Genomic DNA, 21,870 nt, shown 5'->3' on the forward strand with positions numbered 1-21,870 from the left:
TTTAATTCTTGTTCAATAATATATAGTTCAAACATTGTCCTGTCCGCTTCATCGGTCCGGCAACGCCAGGTGGCCGAGCGGCGTTGCCAGTGCGACAGAACTGTTTCTCTGCTGACGAAATATTTGCCGCAATGCAAGAACAAGTGCAAGAGATTTATTTACCAATATAAAGAATAATGTCTAAGCGTGTACAACCTGCGTGGCAAGCACCGAAGCCAGCGGAGCGGCCAAAGCTACGGCTGTACAACAGCCTGACGAGACAAAAGGAGGATTTCGTGCCGCTGGATGGGAACAATGTAACCTGGTATAGCTGCGGGCCGACTGTCTACGATGCCTCGCACATGGGACACGCACGGTAAGCGCCACATCACCATCGCGGAGTGGGTATCTTATCTATTCCGTTCTTAGGTCTTACATTTCCTTCGATATTCTGAGACGCATTCTGGCCGACTACTTTGGGTACGACATCCACTGACAAAGGCATCAAGCGCGCTCGTCAGAACCATTTCTTTGAAGAATATGCCGGCGAATCAGCGAATTTACCCCTCGACCAGTTGTTGGATCATCAGAAGGAAGTGCTTTTCCGATTTCAGGAAACGTGCGCAAAGAACACGGATCTCGATAAGAAGGTGATGCTGGACAAGACTCTGCAGCGTATGAACGATGCCGTTGTTGCACTCACAACGGCGGTTAGCCAAGGAGACGAAAAGGGCATCGCTGAGAAGCGACAACTCTACCTAAACGAAGCCAAGGACCCGATTGCCGAGTGGTTGGATGGCAAGAAGGGAGCTGGGATCAATGACAATGCTGTTTTTGAATCTCTGCCCCGCTGCTGGGAAGACCAGTTTCACAACGACATGAAGTCACTAAACGTGAGTCGTGAAAAATGAGTTCCAGAACTTTACCCTATTGTATCTCTTGGGAAATTCCAGATTCTCCCACCAGATGTGCTCACGCGTGCCACAGATTGTGGCCTTTATTCAAAAGATCATCGACAACGGCCTCGCCTATGCAGCCAACAATTCCGTCTACTTTGATGTAAACGGCTTCGACAGGAAAGAGAAGCATCACTACGTCAAGCTGGTGCCAGAGGCGTATGGCGACACCAAGACACTGCAGGAGGGTGAAGGGGAGTTGTCTGTGGCCGAGGATCGACTCTCAGAGAAGCGTTCGGCCAACGATTTTGCCCTGTGGAAGGCCAGCAAGGCCAGCGAGCCCTGGTGGGACAGTCCCTAAGGACGAGGTCGTCCCGGATGGCACATCGAGTGCTCCGCCATGGCCTCGGACATCTTCGGTTCAACATTCGACATACACACAGGGGGCGTGGATCTAAAGTTCCCACACCACGACAATGAGTTGGCCCAGTCGGAGGCGGCATTCAACGAGTCCGAGTGGGTCAAATACTTCCTACACACTGGCCATCTCACAATTGCCGGCTGCAAGATGTCCAAGTCTCTCAAGAATTTCGTCACCATTCAAGAGGCGCTGAAAAAGCATTCGGCAACCCAGCTGCGTCTGGCGTTCCTCCACTCGTGGAAGGATACGCTCGACTACTCGGAGAACACCATGGAAATGGCCACGCAATACGAGAAGTTCCTCAACGTAAGCACCATCATCTTTGCTATAATGAAAGTCACCTCGCTAGCTAGACCTAGCTTGTCCCCTGCAGGAGTTTTTCCTGAATGTGAAAGACCTGACCCGTCACGTGCTGTCTGAAGAGCCGCGACGGCAGTTTGATGCCTGGACCGATGTTGAGGCTGCATTGCAGAAGAAGTTTTCCAGCTCCCAGGTGCAAGTGCATGCGGCCCTTTGTGGTTAGTGCTCGTTTGAGGAAACGTTTGTTCATACATTAAATTTACTAATGAATTCTTTCATGATATAGACCAGTGTTGGGTAAACATTGCTCATTTTGGTGAACATGTTCACTTGTTCTTTTTTAGTAAGTGAGTCAACTCACTCATATTGCTCACTTTCTCTCTTAGATTGCTCAGTTACTCACTTGCTCAGTTGCTCACTTGCTCAGTTGCTGACTTGCTCACTCAGTTGTTCACTATTCATGCACAGATGGTTCCAAATTTCACTATACTTTCGAATTAGCGACATACAGAATATTTGAAAGAGTAAACAGCTTTGCCGGTAATACAAAAAGTGTGAAGTAAACGCAAATATGAGCAACAGCTGACAGATCGCAAAATGCCCTTTGAGGAGCAAAATTGCGCAAAAAGTGAGTAAAGAACAAGTGAACAAAAATGAACAAGTGAACAACAAAGAACAAGTGAGCAAAAAAGAACAAGTGAACAACAAAGAACAAGTGAACAAAAAAGAACAGCTTGGAAGGAACATGTTCAGTTGCTCACTTAAGTGAACAACTCTTTTTTGTTCACTCACTCATGAGCAACACAACACTAATATAGACAACGTAGACGCGCAGTGCTCTCGATGCCATTCGGGAGCTTGTTCCCGCCTCCAATGTCTACATACGGGACAACAAGTCGAGACTAAATAGCCTGCTGCTGCGCAATGTGGCCACGTACATAACCGACTTGTTGCATGTGTTTGGCGCCATTGCTGGATCACGAGGTGGCATCGGATTCCCAGTGAGCGGCGGAGTCGGGCCTCAGGCAGCTGGTGGCGATCTGGAGACGACAGTGCTTCCCTATGTCCAAACTCTAGCTGAATTTCGCAATTTGGTGCGTGAGCAGGCGAAGGCATTAAAGGCATTCGATATCTTAAAGCTGTGCGACGACCTGCGTGACAATATATTGCCCAGTTTGGGAGTCCGACTCGAGGACAAAGATGGTGGCAAGTTTGCCGTCAAGCTGGTTGATCGCGACTCGCTTTTGCGCAAACGGGAGGCAAAACTGGCCGCCGAAGCAGAGAAAGCAGCTGAGAAGAAACGAAAGAAGCAGGCAGTTGCCGCAGCCGCAGCAGCCAAGAATGCGCAGCGTCGCGTCAATCCCAAGCAGATGTTCCTTGGCGAAACGGAAAAGTACTCGGCCTTCGATGAGAATGTAAGTTAAACATGAATCAAAGCTGGAATTTGCATTCTCTAATTAACTCAAATCTGATCCTAGGGCCTGCCGACTCTCGACAAGGAAGGCAAAGAGATTAGCAAAGGACAAGTGAAAAAGCTTCAAAAACTGAAGCAGCAACAGGAACAACGCTACAAAGAGTATTTGGCATCCATAAACGAAGCCTAGTCTATAAAAACAGAGCATCAAAAGTATCGTATTGATATTAGCTTAGCATTTAAAATATTCTCATCACTGTTTCCACGCCTAATAATTTCGAAAGTCCGCTTAAAACGAATCCCATTCGTGCAGTCGTGCTAGCCTTGGGCTAATCATCATTAAAATTAAACTCTTTTCTACGATAATATCAACTTTTAATATGGATATTTGTAGGTGTGTCCTCCAGTCCAGGATTCATCACTCCAAACTAAAACAGTTTTCTATGTGAGTTTTCTATCCAGTGAGTGCGCACCAACTAGCGCTGGTTTTAACTTAGGATTGTTCATTGATATATTCGAATGCAACAGAAAAGATTCTTTCTAAATTTGAGCGCTATTCCCATAAGTCTTTGGTATTTCCATAATTATTCTACCGGAATATCAGTGCGTCTGCGGCATTTACAAGCTGCCAATGTCATTGTAACGTTTCAACTTGTCCGGGAAATTGTCTCTGAAGAGAACTGGATCCGCTCGAAACTCCACCGTGCGCAGCGGCTTGCGACCATAGATCTTGGAGAATCGATCGATGCAGGCGGATCGCTCTCGCATGTGATTCAGATCGGCCGATAGCATCTCGGTGTTGGTGCACTCGGGGCACTTGAATATCTTTCGCGGCGTCACCTTTATAGACGGATTGTTGGTAATATTCGCCACCAGAAAGTTCATGGCAATATCCTCACAGTTCATGTGCTCGTCCACCCAGTCCTTGATGTCCCCTGGCATGGCATATGTGTACATGTGGCCCCAGTACTTGTGATGGAAGGCGGCGCCGGTGAGCACCATAGATATCTGGTTAGTCCACTCCGATTCGTAGTGCCAGCGCATTGTCACATTATCCCACACATGGATCCGGCTGGGGAATCCGACAATGTGGTCGGGAAACTCTCGCCAAACCTCGTAGCTTTAAGAAACGTAAGATTTTAACTGGAATTCATAGGATATCATAGTTCAGCTCTTTCTTACCCAAAATCAAGCTCGTCAGTCGTTAGCATGATAATGTCGTCGTCTATGGTTAAAATGGCTTTAGTCTCGATTTCCGGATAAGGATAGAATCGGTTCGATAGCTTGTTCTCCTTGGTTTGTCTGGGAATGTCGATACTGCAGTGGAACAAGTCCGTATTTAATACCAAGGATCAACATTGAAATATTCAGTCCGTGCTTACAGTGTGGCGGTGACTTCTTCTGGTTGTTCCAAATGACCAAAATACTTTGCAGCGAGGGCACGACGGCCAGTTTTTGGATCAACAGGAAGAGGCTCTCCACACGGTCATAAGTGAGAATGACGGCTGTGAAGCCCTGAGATTTGGGCGCCAACGAAGGAAGGAACAGCGGATTGAAGGTGGCGCGGGGATTGTTGGCAATTGCATTCCACTGTCGGCTGCTGCGGGCGCGAAGAGGGAATATACGACTCTCGAGTACCTCAAGAGCCGCCAACGTCACCGTCTTCAGATCCTTGAAGTATTTGGAATAGAGCCACTGGACCTGTTTCTGCATTTCAACAATTTTGACATTTGAAATAGCTTTTAGCTTCTGCATTATGGAATGCAGTTCAAATTCGCGTATGCGTACAGACGCCAGAGACCAATCAATAACGTCCTCAAAGGGCAGCTCATAGTTGTCAATATCAATCACGGGAATACAGCTCTCGGACATTATCTCTACCAGATCGGGCTGACCCAGACGAAGGCTTCTGCCCACAAAACAGAATTTTCCATGCGACAGAAGACGGGGATACTCCAGGAGTTTGTGATGAGATCCATGCCATTACAGGGTCCCAGTAGCAGCAGCTGTTCGGCATGAGCAGAGGACAGGTCGCGTGGGGTTCTCAGAAAGCGAGGAAGGACATTAAGTTGTGCCACAACCAAGAGAAACTTTCTTTGGGCCGCAGCATGCGGATGTTGATGCCCTACGCGGGGACTCTACACGGGTATAGCGACACCCGGCCGATACGTCCAAGTATCGAAGCCTCCGCCAAATATGATGGCATTATCCGAGTTCACGTCCAGAACCGAATTGTGGGCTGGGGCGTTTCCTGGCAGCATATTGAAGATTATGTGGTTATCTTCGAGTTCCCAGAAGTTGAAAAAGCATTCGGCAACCCAGCTGCGTCTGGCGTTCCTCCACTCGTGGAAGGATACGCTCGACTACTCGGAGAACACCATGGAAATGGCCACGCAATACGAGAAGTTCCTCAACGTAAGCACCATCATCTTTGATATAATGAAAGTCACCTAGCTAGCTAGACCTAGCTTGTCCCCTGCAGGAGTTTTTCCTGAATGTGAAAGACCTGACCCGTCACGTGCTGTCTGAAGAGCCGCGACGGCAGTTTGATGCCTGGACCGATGTTGAGGCTGCATTGCAGAAGAAGTTTTCCAGCTCCCAGGTGCAAGTGCATGCGGCCCTTTGTGGTTAGTGCTCGTTTGAGGAAACGTTTGTTCATACATTAAATTTACTAATGAATTCTTTCATGATATAGACCAGTGTTGGGTAAACATTGCTCATTTTGGTGAACATGTTCACTTGTTCTTTTTTAGTAAGTGAGTCAACTCACTCATATTGCTCACTTTCTCTCTTAGATTGCTCAGTTACTCACTTGCTCAGTTGCTCACTTGCTCACTCAGTTGTTCACTATTCATGCACAGATGGTTCCAAATTTCACTATACTTTCGAATTAGCGACATACAGAATATTTGAAAGAGTAAACAGCTTTGCCGCTTATACAAAAAGTGTGAAGTAAACGCAAATATGAGCAACAGCTGACAGATCGCAAAATGCCCTTTGAGGAGCAAAATTGCGCAAAAAGTGAGTAAAGAACAAGTGAACAAAAATGAACAAGTGAACAACAAAGAACAAGTGAGCAAAAAAGAACAAGTGAACAACAAAGAACAAGTGAACAAAAAAGAACAGCTTGGAAGGAACATGTTCAGTTGCTCACTTAAGTGAACAACTCTTTTTTGTTCACTCACTCATGAGCAACACAACACTAATATAGACAACGTAGACACGCGCAGTGCTCTCGATGCCATTCGGGAGCTTGTTCCCGCCTCCAATGTCTACATACGGGACAACAAGTCGAGACTAAATAGCCTGCTGCTGCGCAATGTGGCCACGTACATAACCGACTTGTTGCATGTGTTTGGCGCCATTGCTGGATCACGAGGTGGCATCGGATTCCCAGTGAGCGGCGGAGTCGGGCCTCAGGCAGCTGGTGGCGATCTGGAGACGACAGTGCTTCCCTATGTCCAAACTCTAGCTGAATTTCGCAATTTGGTGCGTGAGCAGGCGAAGGCATTAAAGGCATTCGATATCTTAAAGCTGTGCGACGACCTGCGTGACAATATATTGCCCAGTTTGGGAGTCCGACTCGAGGACAAAGATGGTGGCAAGTTTGCCGTCAAGCTGGTTGATCGCGACTCGCTTTTGCGCAAACGGGAGGCAAAACTGGCCGCCGAAGCAGAGAAAGCAGCTGAGAAGAAACGAAAGAAGCAGGCAGTTGCCGCAGCCGCAGCAGCCAAGAATGCGCAGCGTCGCGTCAATCCCAAGCAGATGTTCCTTGGCGAAACGGAAAAGTACTCGGCCTTCGATGAGAATGTAAGTTAAACATGAATCAAAGCTGGAATTTGCATTCTCTAATTAACTCAAATCTGATCCAAGGGCCTGCCGACTCTCGACAAGGAAGGCAAAGAGATTAGCAAAGGACAAGTGAAAAAGCTTCAAAAACTGCAGCAGCAACAGGAACAACGCTACAAAGAGTATTTGGCATCCATAAACGAAGCCTAGTCTATAAAAACAGAGCATCAAAAGTATCGTATTGATATTAGCTTAGCATTTAAAATATTCTCATCACTGTTTCCACGCCTAATAATTTCGAAAGTCCGCTTAAAACGAATCCCATTCGTGCAGTCGTGCTAGCCTTGGGCTAATCATCATTAAAATTAAACTCTTTTCTACGATAATATCAACTTTTAATATGGATATTTGTAGGTGTGTCCTCCAGTCCAGGATTCATCACTCCAAACTAAAACAGTTTTCTATGTGAGTTTTCTATCCAGTGAGTGCGCACCAACTAGCGCTGGTCTTGACTTAGGATTGTTCATTGATATATTCGAGTGCAACAGAAAAGATTCTTTCTAAATTTGAGCGCTATTCCCATAAGTCTTTGGTATTTCCATAATTATTCTACCGGAATATCAGTGCGTCTGCGGCATTTACAAGCTGCCAATGTCATTGTAACGTTTCAACTTGTCCGGGAAATTGTCTCTGAAGAGAACTGGATCCGCTCGAAACTCCACCGTGCGCAGCGGCTTGCGACCATAGATCTTGGAGAATCGATCGATGCAGGCGGATCGCTCTCGCATGTGATTCAGATCGGCCGATAGCATCTCGGTGTTGGTGCACTCGGGGCACTTGAATTTCTTTCGCGGCGTCACCTTTATACGCGGATTGTTGGTAATATGCGCCACCAGAAAGTTCATGGCAATATCCTCACAGTTCATGTGCTCGCCCACTCAGTCCTTGATCTCCCCTGGCATGGCATATGTGTACATGTGGCCCCAGTACTTGTGATGGAAGGCGGCGCCGGTGAGCACCATAGATATCTGGTTAGTCCACTCCGATTCGTAGTGCCAGCGCATTGTCACATTATCCCACACATGGATCCGGCTGGGGAATCCGACAATGTGGTCGGGAAACTCTCGCCAAACCTCGTAGCTTTAAGAAACGTAAGATTTTAACTGGAATTCATAGGATATCATAGTTCAGCTCTTTCTTACCCAAAATCAAGCTCGTCAGTCGTTAGCATGATAATGTCGTCGTCTATGGTTAAAATGGCTTTAGTCTCGATTTCCGGATAAGGATAGAATCGGTTCGATAGCTTGTTCTCCTTGGTTTGTCTGGGAATGTCGATACTGCAGTGGAACAAGTCCGTATTTAATACCAAGGATCAACATTGAAATATTCAGTCCGTGCTTACAGTGTGGCGGTGACTTCTTCTGGTTGTTCCAAATGACCAAAATACTTTGCAGCGAGGGCACGACGGCCAGTTTTTGGATCAACAGGAAGAGGCTCTCCACACGGTCATAAGTGAGAATGACGGCTGTGAAGCCCTGAGATTTGGGCGCCAACGAAGGAAGGAACAGCGGATTGAAGGTGGCGCGGGGATTGTTGGCAATTGCATTCCACTGTCGGCTGCTGCGGGCGCGAAGAGGGAATATACGACTCTCGAGTACCTCAAGAGCCGCCAACGTCAGCGTCTTCAGATCCTTGAAGTATTTGGAATAGAGCCACTGGACCTGTTTCTGCATTTCAACAATTTTGACATTTGAAATAGCTTTTAGCTTCTGCATTATGGAATGCAGTTCAAATTCGCGTATGCGTACAGACGCCAGAGACCAATCAATAACGTCCTCAAAGGGCAGCTCATAGTTGTCAATAGCAATCACGGGAATACAGCTCTCGGACATTATCTCTACCAGATCGGGCTGACCCAGACGAAGGCTTCTGCCCACAAAACAGAATTTTCCATGCGACAGAAGACGGGGATACTCCAGGAGTTTGTGATGAGATCCATGCCATTACAGGGTCCCAGTAGCAGCAGCTGTTCGGCATGAGCAGAGGACAGGTCGCGTAGGGTTCTCAGAAAGCGAGGAAGGACATTAAGTTGTGCCACAACCAAGAGAAACTTTCTTTGGGCCGCAGCATGCGGATGTTGATGCCCTACGCGGGGACTCTACACGGGTATAGCGACACCCGGCCGATACGTCCAAGTATCGAAGCCTCCGCCAAATATGATGGCATTATCCGAGTTCACGTCCAGAACCGAATTGTGGGCTGGGGCGTTTCCTGGCAGCATATTGAAGATTATGTGGTTATCTCCGAGTTCCCAGAAGTCCAACGAAGCCAAGGCCGCCCCCGCCAAGTGTTTGTCAAAGACATTCTGGCTCAACAGATCCCAGCTTGGGAGGAACAAGCAAGCCTCATTGGGATTCGACTTATAGTAGCGACTCTTGAGCACTGCCTCCAGGATTTGAAAATACTCGCTGGACAATGTGGTGGCAACCTTATCGGTCTTTTGATCCACAAACTCTTGCAACGGAGAAATGTAAACCTTGAGTCTATCATGCTCGCACTTGTAGATGTTCAGGCAGTCCCAGAATGTGCAGTTCCCATTGCGCTTCCGCTGGTCTGCATCTGAGTGTAGGATCACCTCCTGACTGTGCGAGAGGTCCAGCACCAGAGTGTGCGAGTCCCTTTTCCCATAGAAGAATCCATCTCGTTGGCTGCTCGAAAGGTCCCACAGCAGGAAGCCCGCACAGAGAGCGACAATTGTAAATAAGCCATAGGTAAGGCAGTTCAGCAACTGCTCCTTCGGACTGCTGCTCGATATGGTCCGTGGCTGGGTCACCAGGCTTAATAAATACTTCAACTTATTCATTTTAGCTCGGACTGCACTCCTTTATTTACATTTTGTTGGAAAAATGGGGTCAAAACTTGTCCTGTTTTCTAGATTGGTATGACCGTTTGACAGACGCGCGAAAATGCTGTCGATACCATGTTACAGCTGAGTATTTTCCAGCTTTAACAGTGTCGACAGTGGCCAGGGAGCCAACAAAAAAATTACACAAAACCAATATATAATATATATATTATTATATAATTATAATATATAATATATTTATCTAGACTCTTCGATTACAGAGACATAACGACTTGCAAGGAGGCCGACCATAGACGGCATTTTGTTGTATCAATATTTATTACTTCTCTTTCGACTGAACGCCCAATTTAGTGGCCTTGATGTCGCAATCTGGCAGCTGCTTCTTCAGCTCAAGAGCCACTTGATCCATGTTCTTTACGTAAAGCATATCAAATATGAGCAGTTGCTTCAAGTTTTTGAGTTCGCCTATTACGCCCAAACCAGAATCTCTGATGTCATAGCAGCCGGAAACTTGAAGCCGCTCCAGCGAACTTCTGATGTGCCGCAATCCTTCCAATCCATCGTTTTCCAGAGGCTTGCAGTTGTGAAAGATGACCGTGTCAATTGAATTACATCCCTTGAAATGAGCCAGTCCAATTTTCATTATGGATGCGTTAGTGGCATCCACGACTTTGATGGCAAACTTAATCGTCTCTGCCGGCAGCGAGTTGTAGTCCTTCCACAACTTAGTCGGGTTGTCCACAAACCTCACACCGCCTCCATTCTTCACAATCCATTCGGCACAAAGTCGATTTGGACCCACCTTGGCGAGACGCTCCGCATCCACTTGGTTGAAGGCGACTGCCACATAGCCCCATATATTGGATTTGAAGCCTGTGGCAGGCATTTCGATGTTCTGAACTGTTTTACCACTTTTGTTAACGTTTTAGGAAGAACAGCTGTAGACGTCGTACATTATTCAGCACTGTTTAGAAGGTTGCGTTGAAAATTTGTATGTTACAATTTGTAGTCATTTTTGTACTCATTTTGAGTATCGGGGTATATTAGATTTGTGGTAAAAGTGGATGTGTGTAACGTCCAGAAGGAATCGTTTCCGACCCCATAAAGTATATATTCTTGATCAGCATCAATAGCCGAGTCGATTGAGCCATGTCTGTCTGTCCGTCCGTCCGTCCGCCCGTCCGTCTGTCCGACCCCTTCATCGCCTAATGCTCAAAGACTATAAGAGCTAGAGCAACGATGTTTTGGATCCAGACTTCTGTGATATGTCACTGCTACAAAAATATTTCAAAACTTCGCCCCGCCCACTTCCGCCCCCACAAAGGACGAAAATCTGTGGCATCCACAATTTTAAACATATGAGAAAACCAAAAACGCAGAATCGTAGAGAATGACCATATCTTTTAGACTGCAGAATTCGAATTAGATCGTATTATTATTATAGCCAGCATCAGGAAAACAATTTCATTTTTTCTCGCCCTGTCTATCTCTAACACACACGTAGCATAGCCGGCTTTGCTTAGAGTAAAACATTAGCGCCTAGATCTCATAGACTATAAAAGCTAGAGCAACCAAATTTGGTATCCACACTCCTTATATATCGGACCGAGACGAGTTTGTTTCAAAATTTCGCCACACCCCCTTCCGCCCCCGCAAAGGATGAAAATCTGGGGATATTCACAAATCTCAGAGACTATTAAGGCTAGAGTAACCAAATTTGGTATCCGCACTTCTGTTAGATCTCACTATAAAACGTATATCTCAGAATTTCGCCCTACCCCCTTCCGCCCCCACAAAGGACGAAAATCTGTTGCATCCACAATATTGCACATTCGAGAAAACTAAAAACGCAGAATCATAGATAATGACCATATCTATCAGATTGCTGAATCTGGATCAGATCAGATCATTTTTATAGCCAATAGGAACAAATCAATTTGCAGTGGCTACGCAGCGCCCGACGTCACGCTCAGACTGATTTTCTGTCTCTCTCGCACGCACTCTTTGTCGTGTCGTTCAATATTAGCGGCGTCTGCCGGAGGAGAGCCATACTGACTTAGTATCGGGTATAACTGTAGAGTTGCGGTGTCCGCTGCAACTCACAACGTTCCCCCTCGTTTTTTTTAAATTTAATAGTAAACTCCAGTTCAAGCGCTTCATTATTTTGATGATTCTTATGTTTGTCATTTTGTCCTCCAGTCCAGGATTCATCACTCCAAACTAAAACAGTTTTCTATGTGAGTTTTCTATCCAGTGAGTGCGCACCAACTAGCGCTGGTTTTAACTTAGGATTGTTCCTTGATATATTCGAATGCAACAGAAAAGATTCTTTCTAAATTTGAGCGCTATTCCCATAAGTCTTTGGTATTTCCATAATTATTCTACCGGAATATCAGTGCGTCTGCGGCATTTACAAGCTGCCAATGTCATTGTAACGTTTCAACTTGTCCGGGAAATTGTCTCTGAAGAGAACTGGATCCGCTCGAAACTCCACCGTGCGCAGCGGCTTGCGACCATAGATCTTGGAGAATCGATCGATGCAGGCGGATCGCTCTCGCATGTGATTCAGATCGGCCGATAGCATCTCGGTGTTGGTGCACTCGGGGCACTTGAATATCTTTCGCGGCGTCACCTTTATAGACGGATTGTTGGTAATATTCGCCACCAGAAAGTTCATGGCAATATCCTCACAGTTCATGTGCTCGTCCACCCAGTCCTTGATGTCCCCTGGCATGGCATATGTGTACATGTGGCCCCAGTACTTGTGATGGAAGGCGGCGCCGGTGAGCACCATAGATATCTGGTTAGTCCACTCCGATTCGTAGTGCCAGCGCATTGTCACATTATCCCACACATGGATCCGGCTGGGGAATCCGACAATGTGGTCGGGAAACTCTCGCCAAACCTCGTAGCTTTAAGAAACGTAAGATTTTAACTGGAATTCATAGGATATCATAGTTCAGCTCTTTCTTACCCAAAATCAAGCTCGTCAGTCGTTAGCATGATAATGTCGTCGTCTATGGTTAAAATGGCTTCAGTCTCGATTTCCGGATAAGGATAGAATCGGTTCGATAGCTTGTTCTCCTTGGTTTGTCTCATCTTCAGCGGCTTCGAGATGGATGGGAATGTCGATACTGCAGTGGAACAAGTCCGTATTTAATACCAAGGATCAACATTGAAATATTCAGTCCGTGCTTACAGTGTGGCGGTGACTTCTTCTGGTTGTTCCAAATGACCAAAATACTTTGCAGCGAGGGCACGACGGCCAGTTTTTGGATCAACAGGAAGAGGCTCTCCACACGGTCATAAGTGAGAATGACGGCTGTGAAGCCCTGAGATTTGGGCGCCAACGAAGGAAGGAACAGCGGATTGAAGGTGGCGCGGGGATTGTTGGCAATTGCATTCCACTGTCGGCTGCTGCGGGCGCGAAGAGGGAATATACGACTCTCGAGTACCTCAAGAGCCGCCAACGTCACCGTCTTCAGATCCTTGAGTATTTGGAATAGAGCCACTGGACCTGTTTCTGCATTTCAACAATTTTGACATTTGAAATAGCTTTTAGCTTCTGCATTATGGAATGCAGTTCAAATTCGCGTATGCGTACAGACGCCAGAGACCAATCAATAACGTCCTCAAAGGGCAGCACATAGTTGTCAATAGCAATCACGGGAATACAGCTCTCGGACATTATCTCTACCAGATCGGGCTGACCCAGACGAAGGCTTCTGCCCACAAAACAGAATTTTCCATGCGACAGAAGACGGGGATACTCCAGGAGTTTGTGATGCTGCGAGAACGAGCAGCGGGTGGAGAGATCCATGCCATTACAGGGTCCCAGTAGCAGCAGCTGTTCGGCATGAGCAGAGGACAGGTCGCGTAGGGTTCTCAGAAAGCGAGGAAGGACATTAAGTTGTGCCACAACCAAGAGAAACTTTCTTTGGGCCGCAGCATGCGGATGTTGATGCCCTACGCGGGGACTCCACACGGGTATAGCGACATCAAAGCCCGGCCGATACGTCCAAGTATCGAAGCCTCCGCCAAATATGATGGCATTATCCGTGTTCACGTCCAGAACCGAATTGTGGGCTGGGGCACTTCCTGGCAGCATATTGAAGATTATGTGGTAATCTCCGCGTTCCCAGAAGTCCAACGAAGCCAAGGCCGCCCCCGCCAAGTGTTTGTCAAACACATTCTGGCTCAACAGATCCAAGCTTGGGAGGAACAAGCAAGCCTCATTGGGATTCGACGTATAGTAGCGACTCTTGAGCACTGCCTCCAGGATTTGAAAATACTCGCTGGACAATGGGGTGGCAACCTTATCGGTCTTTTGATCCACAAACTCTTGCAACGGAGAAATGTAAACCTTGAGTCTATCATGCTCGCACTTGTAGATGTTCAGGCAGTCACAGAATGTGCAGTTCCCATTGCGCTTCCGCTGGTCTGCATCTGAGTGTAGGATCACCTCCTGACTGTGCGAGAGGTCCAGCACCAGAGTGTGCGAGTCCCTTTTCCCATAGAAGAATCCATCTCGTTGGCTGCTCGAAAGGTCCCACAGCAGGAAGCCCGCACAGAGAGCGACAATTGTAAATAAGCCATAGGTAAGGCAGTTCAGCAACTGCTCCTTCGGACTGCTGCTCGATATGGTCCGTGGCTGGGTCACCAGGCTTAATAAATACTTCAACTTATTCATTTTAGCTCGGACTGCACTCCTTTTTTAACATTTTGTTGGAAAAATGGGGTCAAAACTTGTCCTGTTTTCTAGATTGGTATGACCGTTTGACAGACGGGCGAAAATGCTGTCGATACCATGTTACAGCTGAGTATTTTCCAGCACTAACAGTGTCGCCAGTGGCCAGGGAGCCAACAAAAAAATTACACAAAACCAATATATAATATATATATTATTATATAATTATCACAACGGGCCGAAACCGGCCTAAGTGTGCTGGGCTCCGAGCGAGCTTGGCGGCCGTCTCTACCTCTTTACCTATTATATATTTATAATATATAATATATTTATCTAGACTCTTCGATCACAGAGACATAACGACTTGCAAGGAGGCCGACCATACATTTTGTTGTATCAATATTTATTACTTCTCTGTCAACTGAACGCCCAATTTAGTGGCCTTGATGTCGCAATCTGGCAGCTGCTTCTTCAGCTCAAGAGCCACTTGATCCATGTTCTTTACGTAAAGCATATCAAATATGAGCAGTTGCTTCAAGTTTTTGAGTTCGCCTATTACGCCCAAACCAGAATCTCTGATGTCATAGCAGCCGGAAACTTGAAGCCGCTCCAGCGAACTTCTGATGTGCCGCAATCCTTCCAATCCATCGTTTTCCAGAGGCTTGCAGTTGTGAAAGATGACCGTGTCAATTGAATTACATCCCTTGAAATGAGCCAGTCCAATTTTCATTATGGATGCGTTAGTGGCATCCACGACTTTGATGGCAAACTTAATCGTCTCTGCCGGCAGCGAGTTGTAGTCCTTCCACAACTTAGTCGGGTTGTCCACAAACCTCACACCGCCTCCATTCTTCACAATCCATTCGGCACAAAGTCGATTTGGACCCACCTTGGCGAGACGCTCCGCATCCACTTGGTTGAAGGCGACTGCCACATAGCCCCATATATTGGATTTGAAGCCTGTGGCAGGCATTTCGATGTTCTGAACTGTTTTACCACTTTTGTTAACGTTTTAGGAATCCAGTTTAATACAGACATTGCAAGAACAGCTGTAGACGTCGTACATTACTCAGCACTGTTTAGAAGGTTGCGTTGAAAATTTGTATGTTACAATTTTTAGTCATTTTTTTTAAATTTAATAGTAAACTCCAGTTCAAGCGCTTCATTATTTTGTTGATTCTTATGTTTGTCATTTTGCATCTTACAAAGCCGACTACATTTTATGTTGTTTCCAACACTGGAACTACACTTTTTCAAATGATATTTATCCCGCAAACGAATTGGAGATCAACGGATTTAACTGCCGCTCTCTAGAATCAATAAATTTTTCATTCTAAATGCAATAAAAAATTGGAAAACGATCACAAAATCGCCGATTGGCTCTAATATTGGTATATTCAAAATAATGTATGATGCCGCCGTATTTAACTTACACTTACCGCACTAAAATACAGATACCCTGTTTATCTACGAATAATCAAAATAATCATTTCATTCCCACTTACGTTTTATGATCAAATCTTTTTCGCTAACACCTTTTTTCAGGCAAAATCCAATAAAAGCAAGTATTTCAAACAAGCCAGTCAAGTAGAAAATAGGTTCATTAATGTGATAAGACTATGTGGGCAGGGCTGAAAGATCTAGATAGCTAGTAATATTCCACGGAATATAGAAAATGAGGAATATGATGCAATTTGCATACAAAAAATTCGTCAGTATATTTACGGTATATTTTTTAAATAAGATGGTATATTTCGGAGGGTCGGAGCAGTGCTGCCAGATTTTGAGAGTCACCATAAGCTAAATTGACGAAAAAAATAAGCTAGACTAAGCTAAAAATTAAAAAAAAAAACTTAAAAATAAGCTAATTATACAAAAACACATCAAAATAATGAAGAATTGAATTTTATTGATATTTTGTTTTCAATTATAATTCTTTTTTAAACTTTGCACTCCTTAATTATATTTTGTATAATAGCAACAAAAAATATGAATTTTGTCCTATTTCTTAATAAAGATTGACAAATATTACAATAAAATCTAAAAACAAAATTGTTTTGTACCACATTTTTTTTAAGCCAAAATAAGCTAAATGAAATTGGAAATAAGCTAGATTTAAAGCTATTTGGTTTTAAAATAAGCCAAATCTAGCTTAAAATAAGTTGAAATGGCAACACTGGGTGGGACGGGTATATTGTATCGATAAGTGCGGTCACACTGACGTCTCAGACCGCGACACAACGGCCGAACCCGCGTCGGTGCTCGAAATAATAAATGAAAAAATCGGAAAAATAATTTAAATAAAAATAAACATAAAGTAACCTATATTCGAGAGAAAAAGCTTCGGTGTGCGAGGATCAAAGATAGCGATAATTCGAAGTGCGATTGCGTCGTACTCTCGGGAAAAAGGCAGGAGAGCGTGTGAGCATAAAATCTCGGCAATAACAAAAAACATACATATGCTTGTGGTTATGATTGAAATGTACCTAAGAATTTATGTTAGGCGCTTGATAAATGAACAAATTGATTGTTTAGAACAAAACTAAAACTACAACATCCATGAAAACAAACAAAAAGCTACAAATATCGTCAAATCACAAATTCATTCTCGTTACGTGCAGTGTTGTTGTCAATGAGTGTGGCTGCGTTTGTGTGTGTGTATGTGCATGCCGCCACCGCAATTGAAGACAAATACACCACTACAAAGGCAGTGAAAAAAAATACATTGTGTAGCTGTGTGTGTCGGTGAGCTCAGTGACGTCGCAGCAGAAGTCGGCGGGGCAGCGCGCAACGCCAGCGTCAGCTTCAGCATCGAACGTGTTAAAGTGACGAATAAACAACCGAAGAATCACATCGCGCTAAAGCAGGAGATAGACAAACAGAACGGTACAGACAGCCGAACATTTGTACAAATCTTTCACACATGCACCGACCCGACCCACTCGTATGCATATGCATACCCCGACGTAATAGTTGCCGCCGCAGACATTAAGGCTCTGCTCGGGCCTGTCTATCCCACTCGCGCTCTTGTTTACACAAACGCCCACATCCACACACCATCAGAACCATCACCAACCCCCGACCCCCGTTGTGCTGATATTGTGAATAGGTAAGTAAATGCCACATTCTGCTGCCTAATTAAGTTGGAAATTCACTTTTGCCAAACATTAGTCTTTCTCTCTCTCTATCTCTCTCTGGCAGTCTCGGACTATCCTATACATTCTCTTTTTTTCCCAACTTTTTAACGATCGTCTATGATTCTGTTTCTATGCCTCTACCAACTCCTGAGGCACCCAGCGGTGTGGTTGGACAAATACAAAAGATGAATGATATAGTCACAAATCAATTTTTCCGGGTTTCCCCATTGATCGTTTCGGTTCCATTGCCTCAGCAAATCCCATGCTGATTCAACAACTATGTATGTATTTCGGAAATTATTTTTGCGTTGAATTTCTCGGAACTAATCGCAAACCCATAAGCATTATTTCCATTGATTTTAATAACTTTCCAGAAAAGCAGCGATTCTGAAAAGCGTTTTCACCCTTTCTCCTCCACCGTTTTCGCCGTGTGCCAGTTATTCCTCCGACTCTCCCCTTCGGTCTTCAGTCTTCTTCGGTTTTCCGCTGTTTTTCTGTTTTCTAATTAGCTATAATTACACTTAATGCAATTTAGTTATGAGGCTCTGTTTCTGGGCCCCACATTCGTGAGTGCCTCAGCCTCAGCCCCGATGTTCATGCCGTTTCCATTTTTGCATTTATACATTTAACATTGATGTCGGATTTTATGATTAGTGCAAAGTTTTTTTTCCGTGCTGCTGCGGCTGCCGCTTTTCGATGCATTTGACTGATTTCGAAACCAGAAGGGGGAATCGGGAGAACCGATAGAGAGGAAGGGGGCGGGAGTGGGTGAAAGCCCCTTCAGACAGCAGGCGTTGAATGCATTTTGTAGTTGTACGATTTTACTCTTGGCCGATAAGTGAGTCCCGTTCCGAGGCAATACCAAAAAAAGTTTTAAAAAGTTAATGCATGTAGCTATTTTTTCCCAGAAAACTGGTAATTTTTTGTACATATGTATGTAACTCATACTCTGTTTATTCCAAGGAAAAGGCAACTTCTGATACTTCTTCTACGTACGTATGTATATCGTCTATTTCTAACATAATTGTAGCTCTGGGAACATTTTTGAGCATATCCAACATGTGACGAGGTATGCCAAACAGAACCATCAGAAATGGTTGAAGGCCAAATGGTTCCAGAGCTACGATTGTGTTTACCTGAGCATATAATATATTGTTCCTTGCCTTAAGGTGTGAATTCTAGCTAAATTCAGTACCACCTCCACATCATATGCATACGAGCAAGGGCCTGCCTGGCCTACCATTTCAGACTCGGCCAGGAGGAGATCATATCAGGTGGTGGTCTCATAAATAAATGCATTTAATGCTTCGTTGGCCGCCGAGTGGGGATGGGTGTCTGGTGTGGTGCTGGTGTGTTGCTGCAATTGCTGCAGATGGCCAGAGGTACATATGTTTGTACATACCTTTTGCAATGAACCAAACCAAACTTGACCATGGCATGTCCCTTGTCTCACGAAAGCATCTTCCAATGATGGAGTCGAGTCGCAGCTCCAAAAAAGCAACAGCAGAAGCAGCTCCTCATTATTAGCAATTTGAAATGCATTCAAAGCGGGATGCAGTGGGGTGTGGGTAAAGCGGAGATCGGGAGATCGAGTGTATCCAATTATTTCAGCATTTTATGGCGTAAATTTCCTTAAACCCAGCCACTTTTCAGCTGAAACGAATCGCGCAAGCTAAAGAACGGCAACAATATAACGTCTGCAGGTAAGTCCCCACTAAAAAGGAGATGGAGATGGGGAGGGTAGGGGGCACGGCACGGGCACAGCTCCACAGCAGCAACAAATCTTAAAAAGGCAACAAGATTATTACACAGAAAAATTCTTTTCTTCACACCTCGGCCAGACAGCCCAACGTGGACGTTTCGGAAAGGTCTCGGCAGCTGGGGCTGGGGCTAAAGTTTGAGTTGGAGTGGGGGCTTGAAAAAGAATGAAGGAAACGAAACGAAACCCAAACTCGAAGAATTAAATGCGACTTCAAAGAAAGGCACAGAAAAGCGGGCACACGGACAAGAAATATGGTCAAAACGAAGCTATGGTGCGAGTGTCGGGGGTCGGGGCCGATCCCGGGCCCAGGCCGGGCCCAGGCCAACACCACCACCACCAACAATGGACATAGTGTGCAACAACAATAAAAACCAATTTAAGCCGACGACCAAGCAACGTCTTTTGAAGTGTGTGGATCGTCGAGTGTGGAGTGTGTAGGATACCTCTGTAGGCTTGCCTTCTTGTCGGCTTTCGTTTAAGCGAGACTCTTGGACTGACGTCCCGAACCAACAACAACAACAACAACAAAAAAACGAAGGCATACACACAATCGGTTTCAGAAATCAGATTCGGTTCGAAGTTGAATAGTTTTGTTGTTGTTTTGAATTCTGTACAATATATATTATATGTATGTGTGTGTGTGTATGCGGGATATCTTTATCGCTCCTTCAAGGCATTGTGTATGTGCATGTGCCTGTAACTTTGGGTTAACTTAGGGTTCGAGGGATCTAGCTTAACAAATTACACAAAATATAAAACATGTTAGAGTTCATTTAAAGAACAAAAAACGAGGGGGAACGTTGTGAGTTGCTGCGGACACCGCAACTCTACGGTTATACCCGATACTAAGTCAGTATTGCTCTCCTCCGGCAGACGCCGCTAATATTAAACGACACGACAAAGAGTGCGTGCGAGAGAGACAGAAAATCAGTCTGAGCGTGACGTCGGGCGCTGCGTAGCCACTGCAAATTGATTTGTTCCTATTGGCTATAAAAATGATCTGATCTGATCCAGATTCAGCAATCTGATAGATATGGTCATTATCTATGATTCTGCGTTTTTAGTTTTCTCGAATGTGCAATATTGTGGATGCAACAGATTTTCGTCCTTTGTGTGGGCGGAAGGGGGTGGGGCGAAATTTTGAGTTACACGTTTTATAGCAAGATCTAACAGGAGTGCGGATACCAAATTTGGTTACTCTAGCCTTAATAGTCTCTGAGATTTTTGAATATCCCCAGATTTTCGTCCTTTGCAGGGGCGGAAGGGGGTGTGGCGAAATTTTGAAACAAACTCGTCTCGGTCCGATATATTAGGAGTGTGCATACCAAATTTGGTTGCTCTAGCTTTTGTAGTCTCTGAGATCTAGGCGCTAATGTTTTACTCTAGAGAGAGACAGGGCGAGAAAAAATGAAATTGTTTTCTTGATGCTGGCTATAATAATAACACGATCCAATTCAGATTCTGCAGTCTAAAAGATATGGTCATTCTCTACGATTCTGCGTTTTTGGTTTTCTCGTATCTTTTAAATTGTGGATGCCACAGATTTTCGTCCTTAAGTAAGTGGGCGTAAGTGGGCGGGCGAAGTTTTGAAATATTTTTGTAGCAGTGACATATCACAGAAGTCTGGATCCAAAACATCGTTGCTCTAGCTCTTATAGTCTTTGAGCACTAGGCGCTGAAGGGGACGGACAGACGGACAGACGGACGGACGGACAGACAGACAGGGCTCAATCGACTCGGCTATTGATGCTGATCAAGAATATATATACTTTATGGGGTCGGAAACGAATCCTTCTGGACGTTACACACATCCACTTTTACCACAAATCTAATATACCCCAATACTCATTTTGAGTATCGGGTATAAAAAGGGTCTTGTCTTTGGAGAAATTCAAATGGGAACTACATTTTATTCCTTCCAGATGCAGGCGCTTTTGATTTGATTTTTGATTTCTTCTGTGCTACATTTTATGTTGTTTCCAACACTGGAACTACACTTTTTCAAATGATATTTATCCCGCAAACGAATTGGAGATCAACGGATTTAACTGCCGCTCTCTAGAATCAATAAATTTTTCATTCTAAATGCAATAAAAAATTGGAAAACGATCACAAAATCGCCGATTGGCTCTAATATTGGTATATTCAAAATAATGTATGATGCCGCCGTATTTAACTTACACTTACCGCACTAAAATACAGATACCCTGTTTATCTACGAATAATCAAAATAATCATTTCATTCCCACTTACGTTTTATGATCAAATCTTTTTCGCTAACACCTTTTTTCAGGCAAAATCCAATAAAAGCAAGTATTTCAAACAAGCCAGTCAAGTAGAAAATAGGTTCATTAATGTGATAAGACTATGTGGGCAGGGCTGAAAGATCTAGATAGCTAGTAATATTCCACGGAATATAGAAAATGAGGAATATGATGCAATTTGCATACAAAAAATTCGTCAGTATATTTACGGTATATTTTTTAAATAAGATGGTATATTTCGGAGGGTCGGAGCAGTGCTGCCAGATTTTGAGAGTCACCATAAGCTAAATTGACGAAAAAAATAAGCTAGACTAAGCTAAAAATTAAAAAAAAAAACTTAAAAATAAGCTAATTA

General features: G+C 44.7%; 4 protein-coding genes and 2 pseudogenes across 5 annotated transcripts in view; 2 read left to right on the forward strand and 4 right to left on the reverse strand.

Moving 5' to 3' along the window:
• Window positions 1-100: 100 nt before the first annotated feature.
• LOC117189924 (cysteine--tRNA ligase, cytoplasmic-like) lies at window positions 101-7,187 on the forward strand. Of its 2 annotated transcripts, XM_033394995.1 has the most exons (7): window positions 101-355; window positions 409-872; window positions 933-1,539; window positions 5,363-5,425; window positions 5,493-5,637; window positions 6,222-6,820; window positions 6,884-7,182. In XM_033394995.1, the coding sequence occupies exons 3-7, from the start codon at window positions 1,276-1,278 to the stop codon at window positions 7,007-7,009; spliced, it is 1,197 nt and encodes a 398-aa protein (XP_033250886.1). In that variant the 5' UTR covers window positions 101-355; window positions 409-872; window positions 933-1,275; the 3' UTR covers window positions 7,010-7,182. The 2 variants fall into 2 exon arrangements, with proteins under 2 accessions (XP_033250886.1, XP_033250887.1); XM_033394996.1 differs by lacking the exons at window positions 101-355; window positions 409-872; window positions 933-1,539 and having other exon boundaries at window positions 5,062-5,425; window positions 5,479-5,637; window positions 6,884-7,187.
• A 120-nt stretch (window positions 7,188-7,307) lies between these two features.
• Window positions 7,308-9,720, reverse strand: LOC117189925 (annotated as a pseudogene).
• A 140-nt stretch (window positions 9,721-9,860) lies between these two features.
• LOC117190593 (ATP synthase subunit s, mitochondrial-like) lies at window positions 9,861-15,421 on the reverse strand. Its single transcript, XM_033395643.1, has 2 exons — window positions 15,349-15,421; window positions 9,861-10,574 (listed from the first exon to the last, which is right to left on the reverse strand). Exon 2 carries the CDS (start codon window positions 10,549-10,551, stop codon window positions 9,985-9,987), a length of 567 nt encoding a protein of 188 aa, XP_033251534.1. The 5' UTR covers window positions 10,552-10,574; window positions 15,349-15,421; the 3' UTR covers window positions 9,861-9,984.
• Window positions 11,992-14,415, reverse strand: LOC117190591 (annotated as a pseudogene).
• On the reverse strand, window positions 14,739-15,355 carry LOC117190592 (ATP synthase subunit s, mitochondrial-like). Its single transcript, XM_033395642.1, has one exon. The coding sequence runs from the start codon at window positions 15,323-15,325 to the stop codon at window positions 14,759-14,761; it is 567 nt and encodes a 188-aa protein (XP_033251533.1). The 5' UTR covers window positions 15,326-15,355; the 3' UTR covers window positions 14,739-14,758.
• Window positions 15,422-16,563: 1,142 nt separating the features above from the next.
• Window positions 16,564-21,870, forward strand: part of LOC117191848 (leucine-rich repeats and immunoglobulin-like domains protein 1) — a 34,961-nt gene continuing 29,654 nt past the window's right edge. Inside the window, exon 1 of the mRNA XM_033396614.1 lies at window positions 16,564-17,461. The gene's annotated coding sequence lies outside the window, so the exon portion shown is untranslated. The remainder of the gene's footprint in view (window positions 17,462-21,870) is intronic.

The sequence above is a fragment of the Drosophila miranda genome, assembly GCF_003369915.1.
Source record: "Drosophila miranda strain MSH22 chromosome Y unlocalized genomic scaffold, D.miranda_PacBio2.1 Contig_Y1_pilon, whole genome shotgun sequence".
In the NCBI taxonomy this organism is placed as follows: Eukaryota; Metazoa; Arthropoda; class Insecta; order Diptera; family Drosophilidae; genus Drosophila; species Drosophila miranda.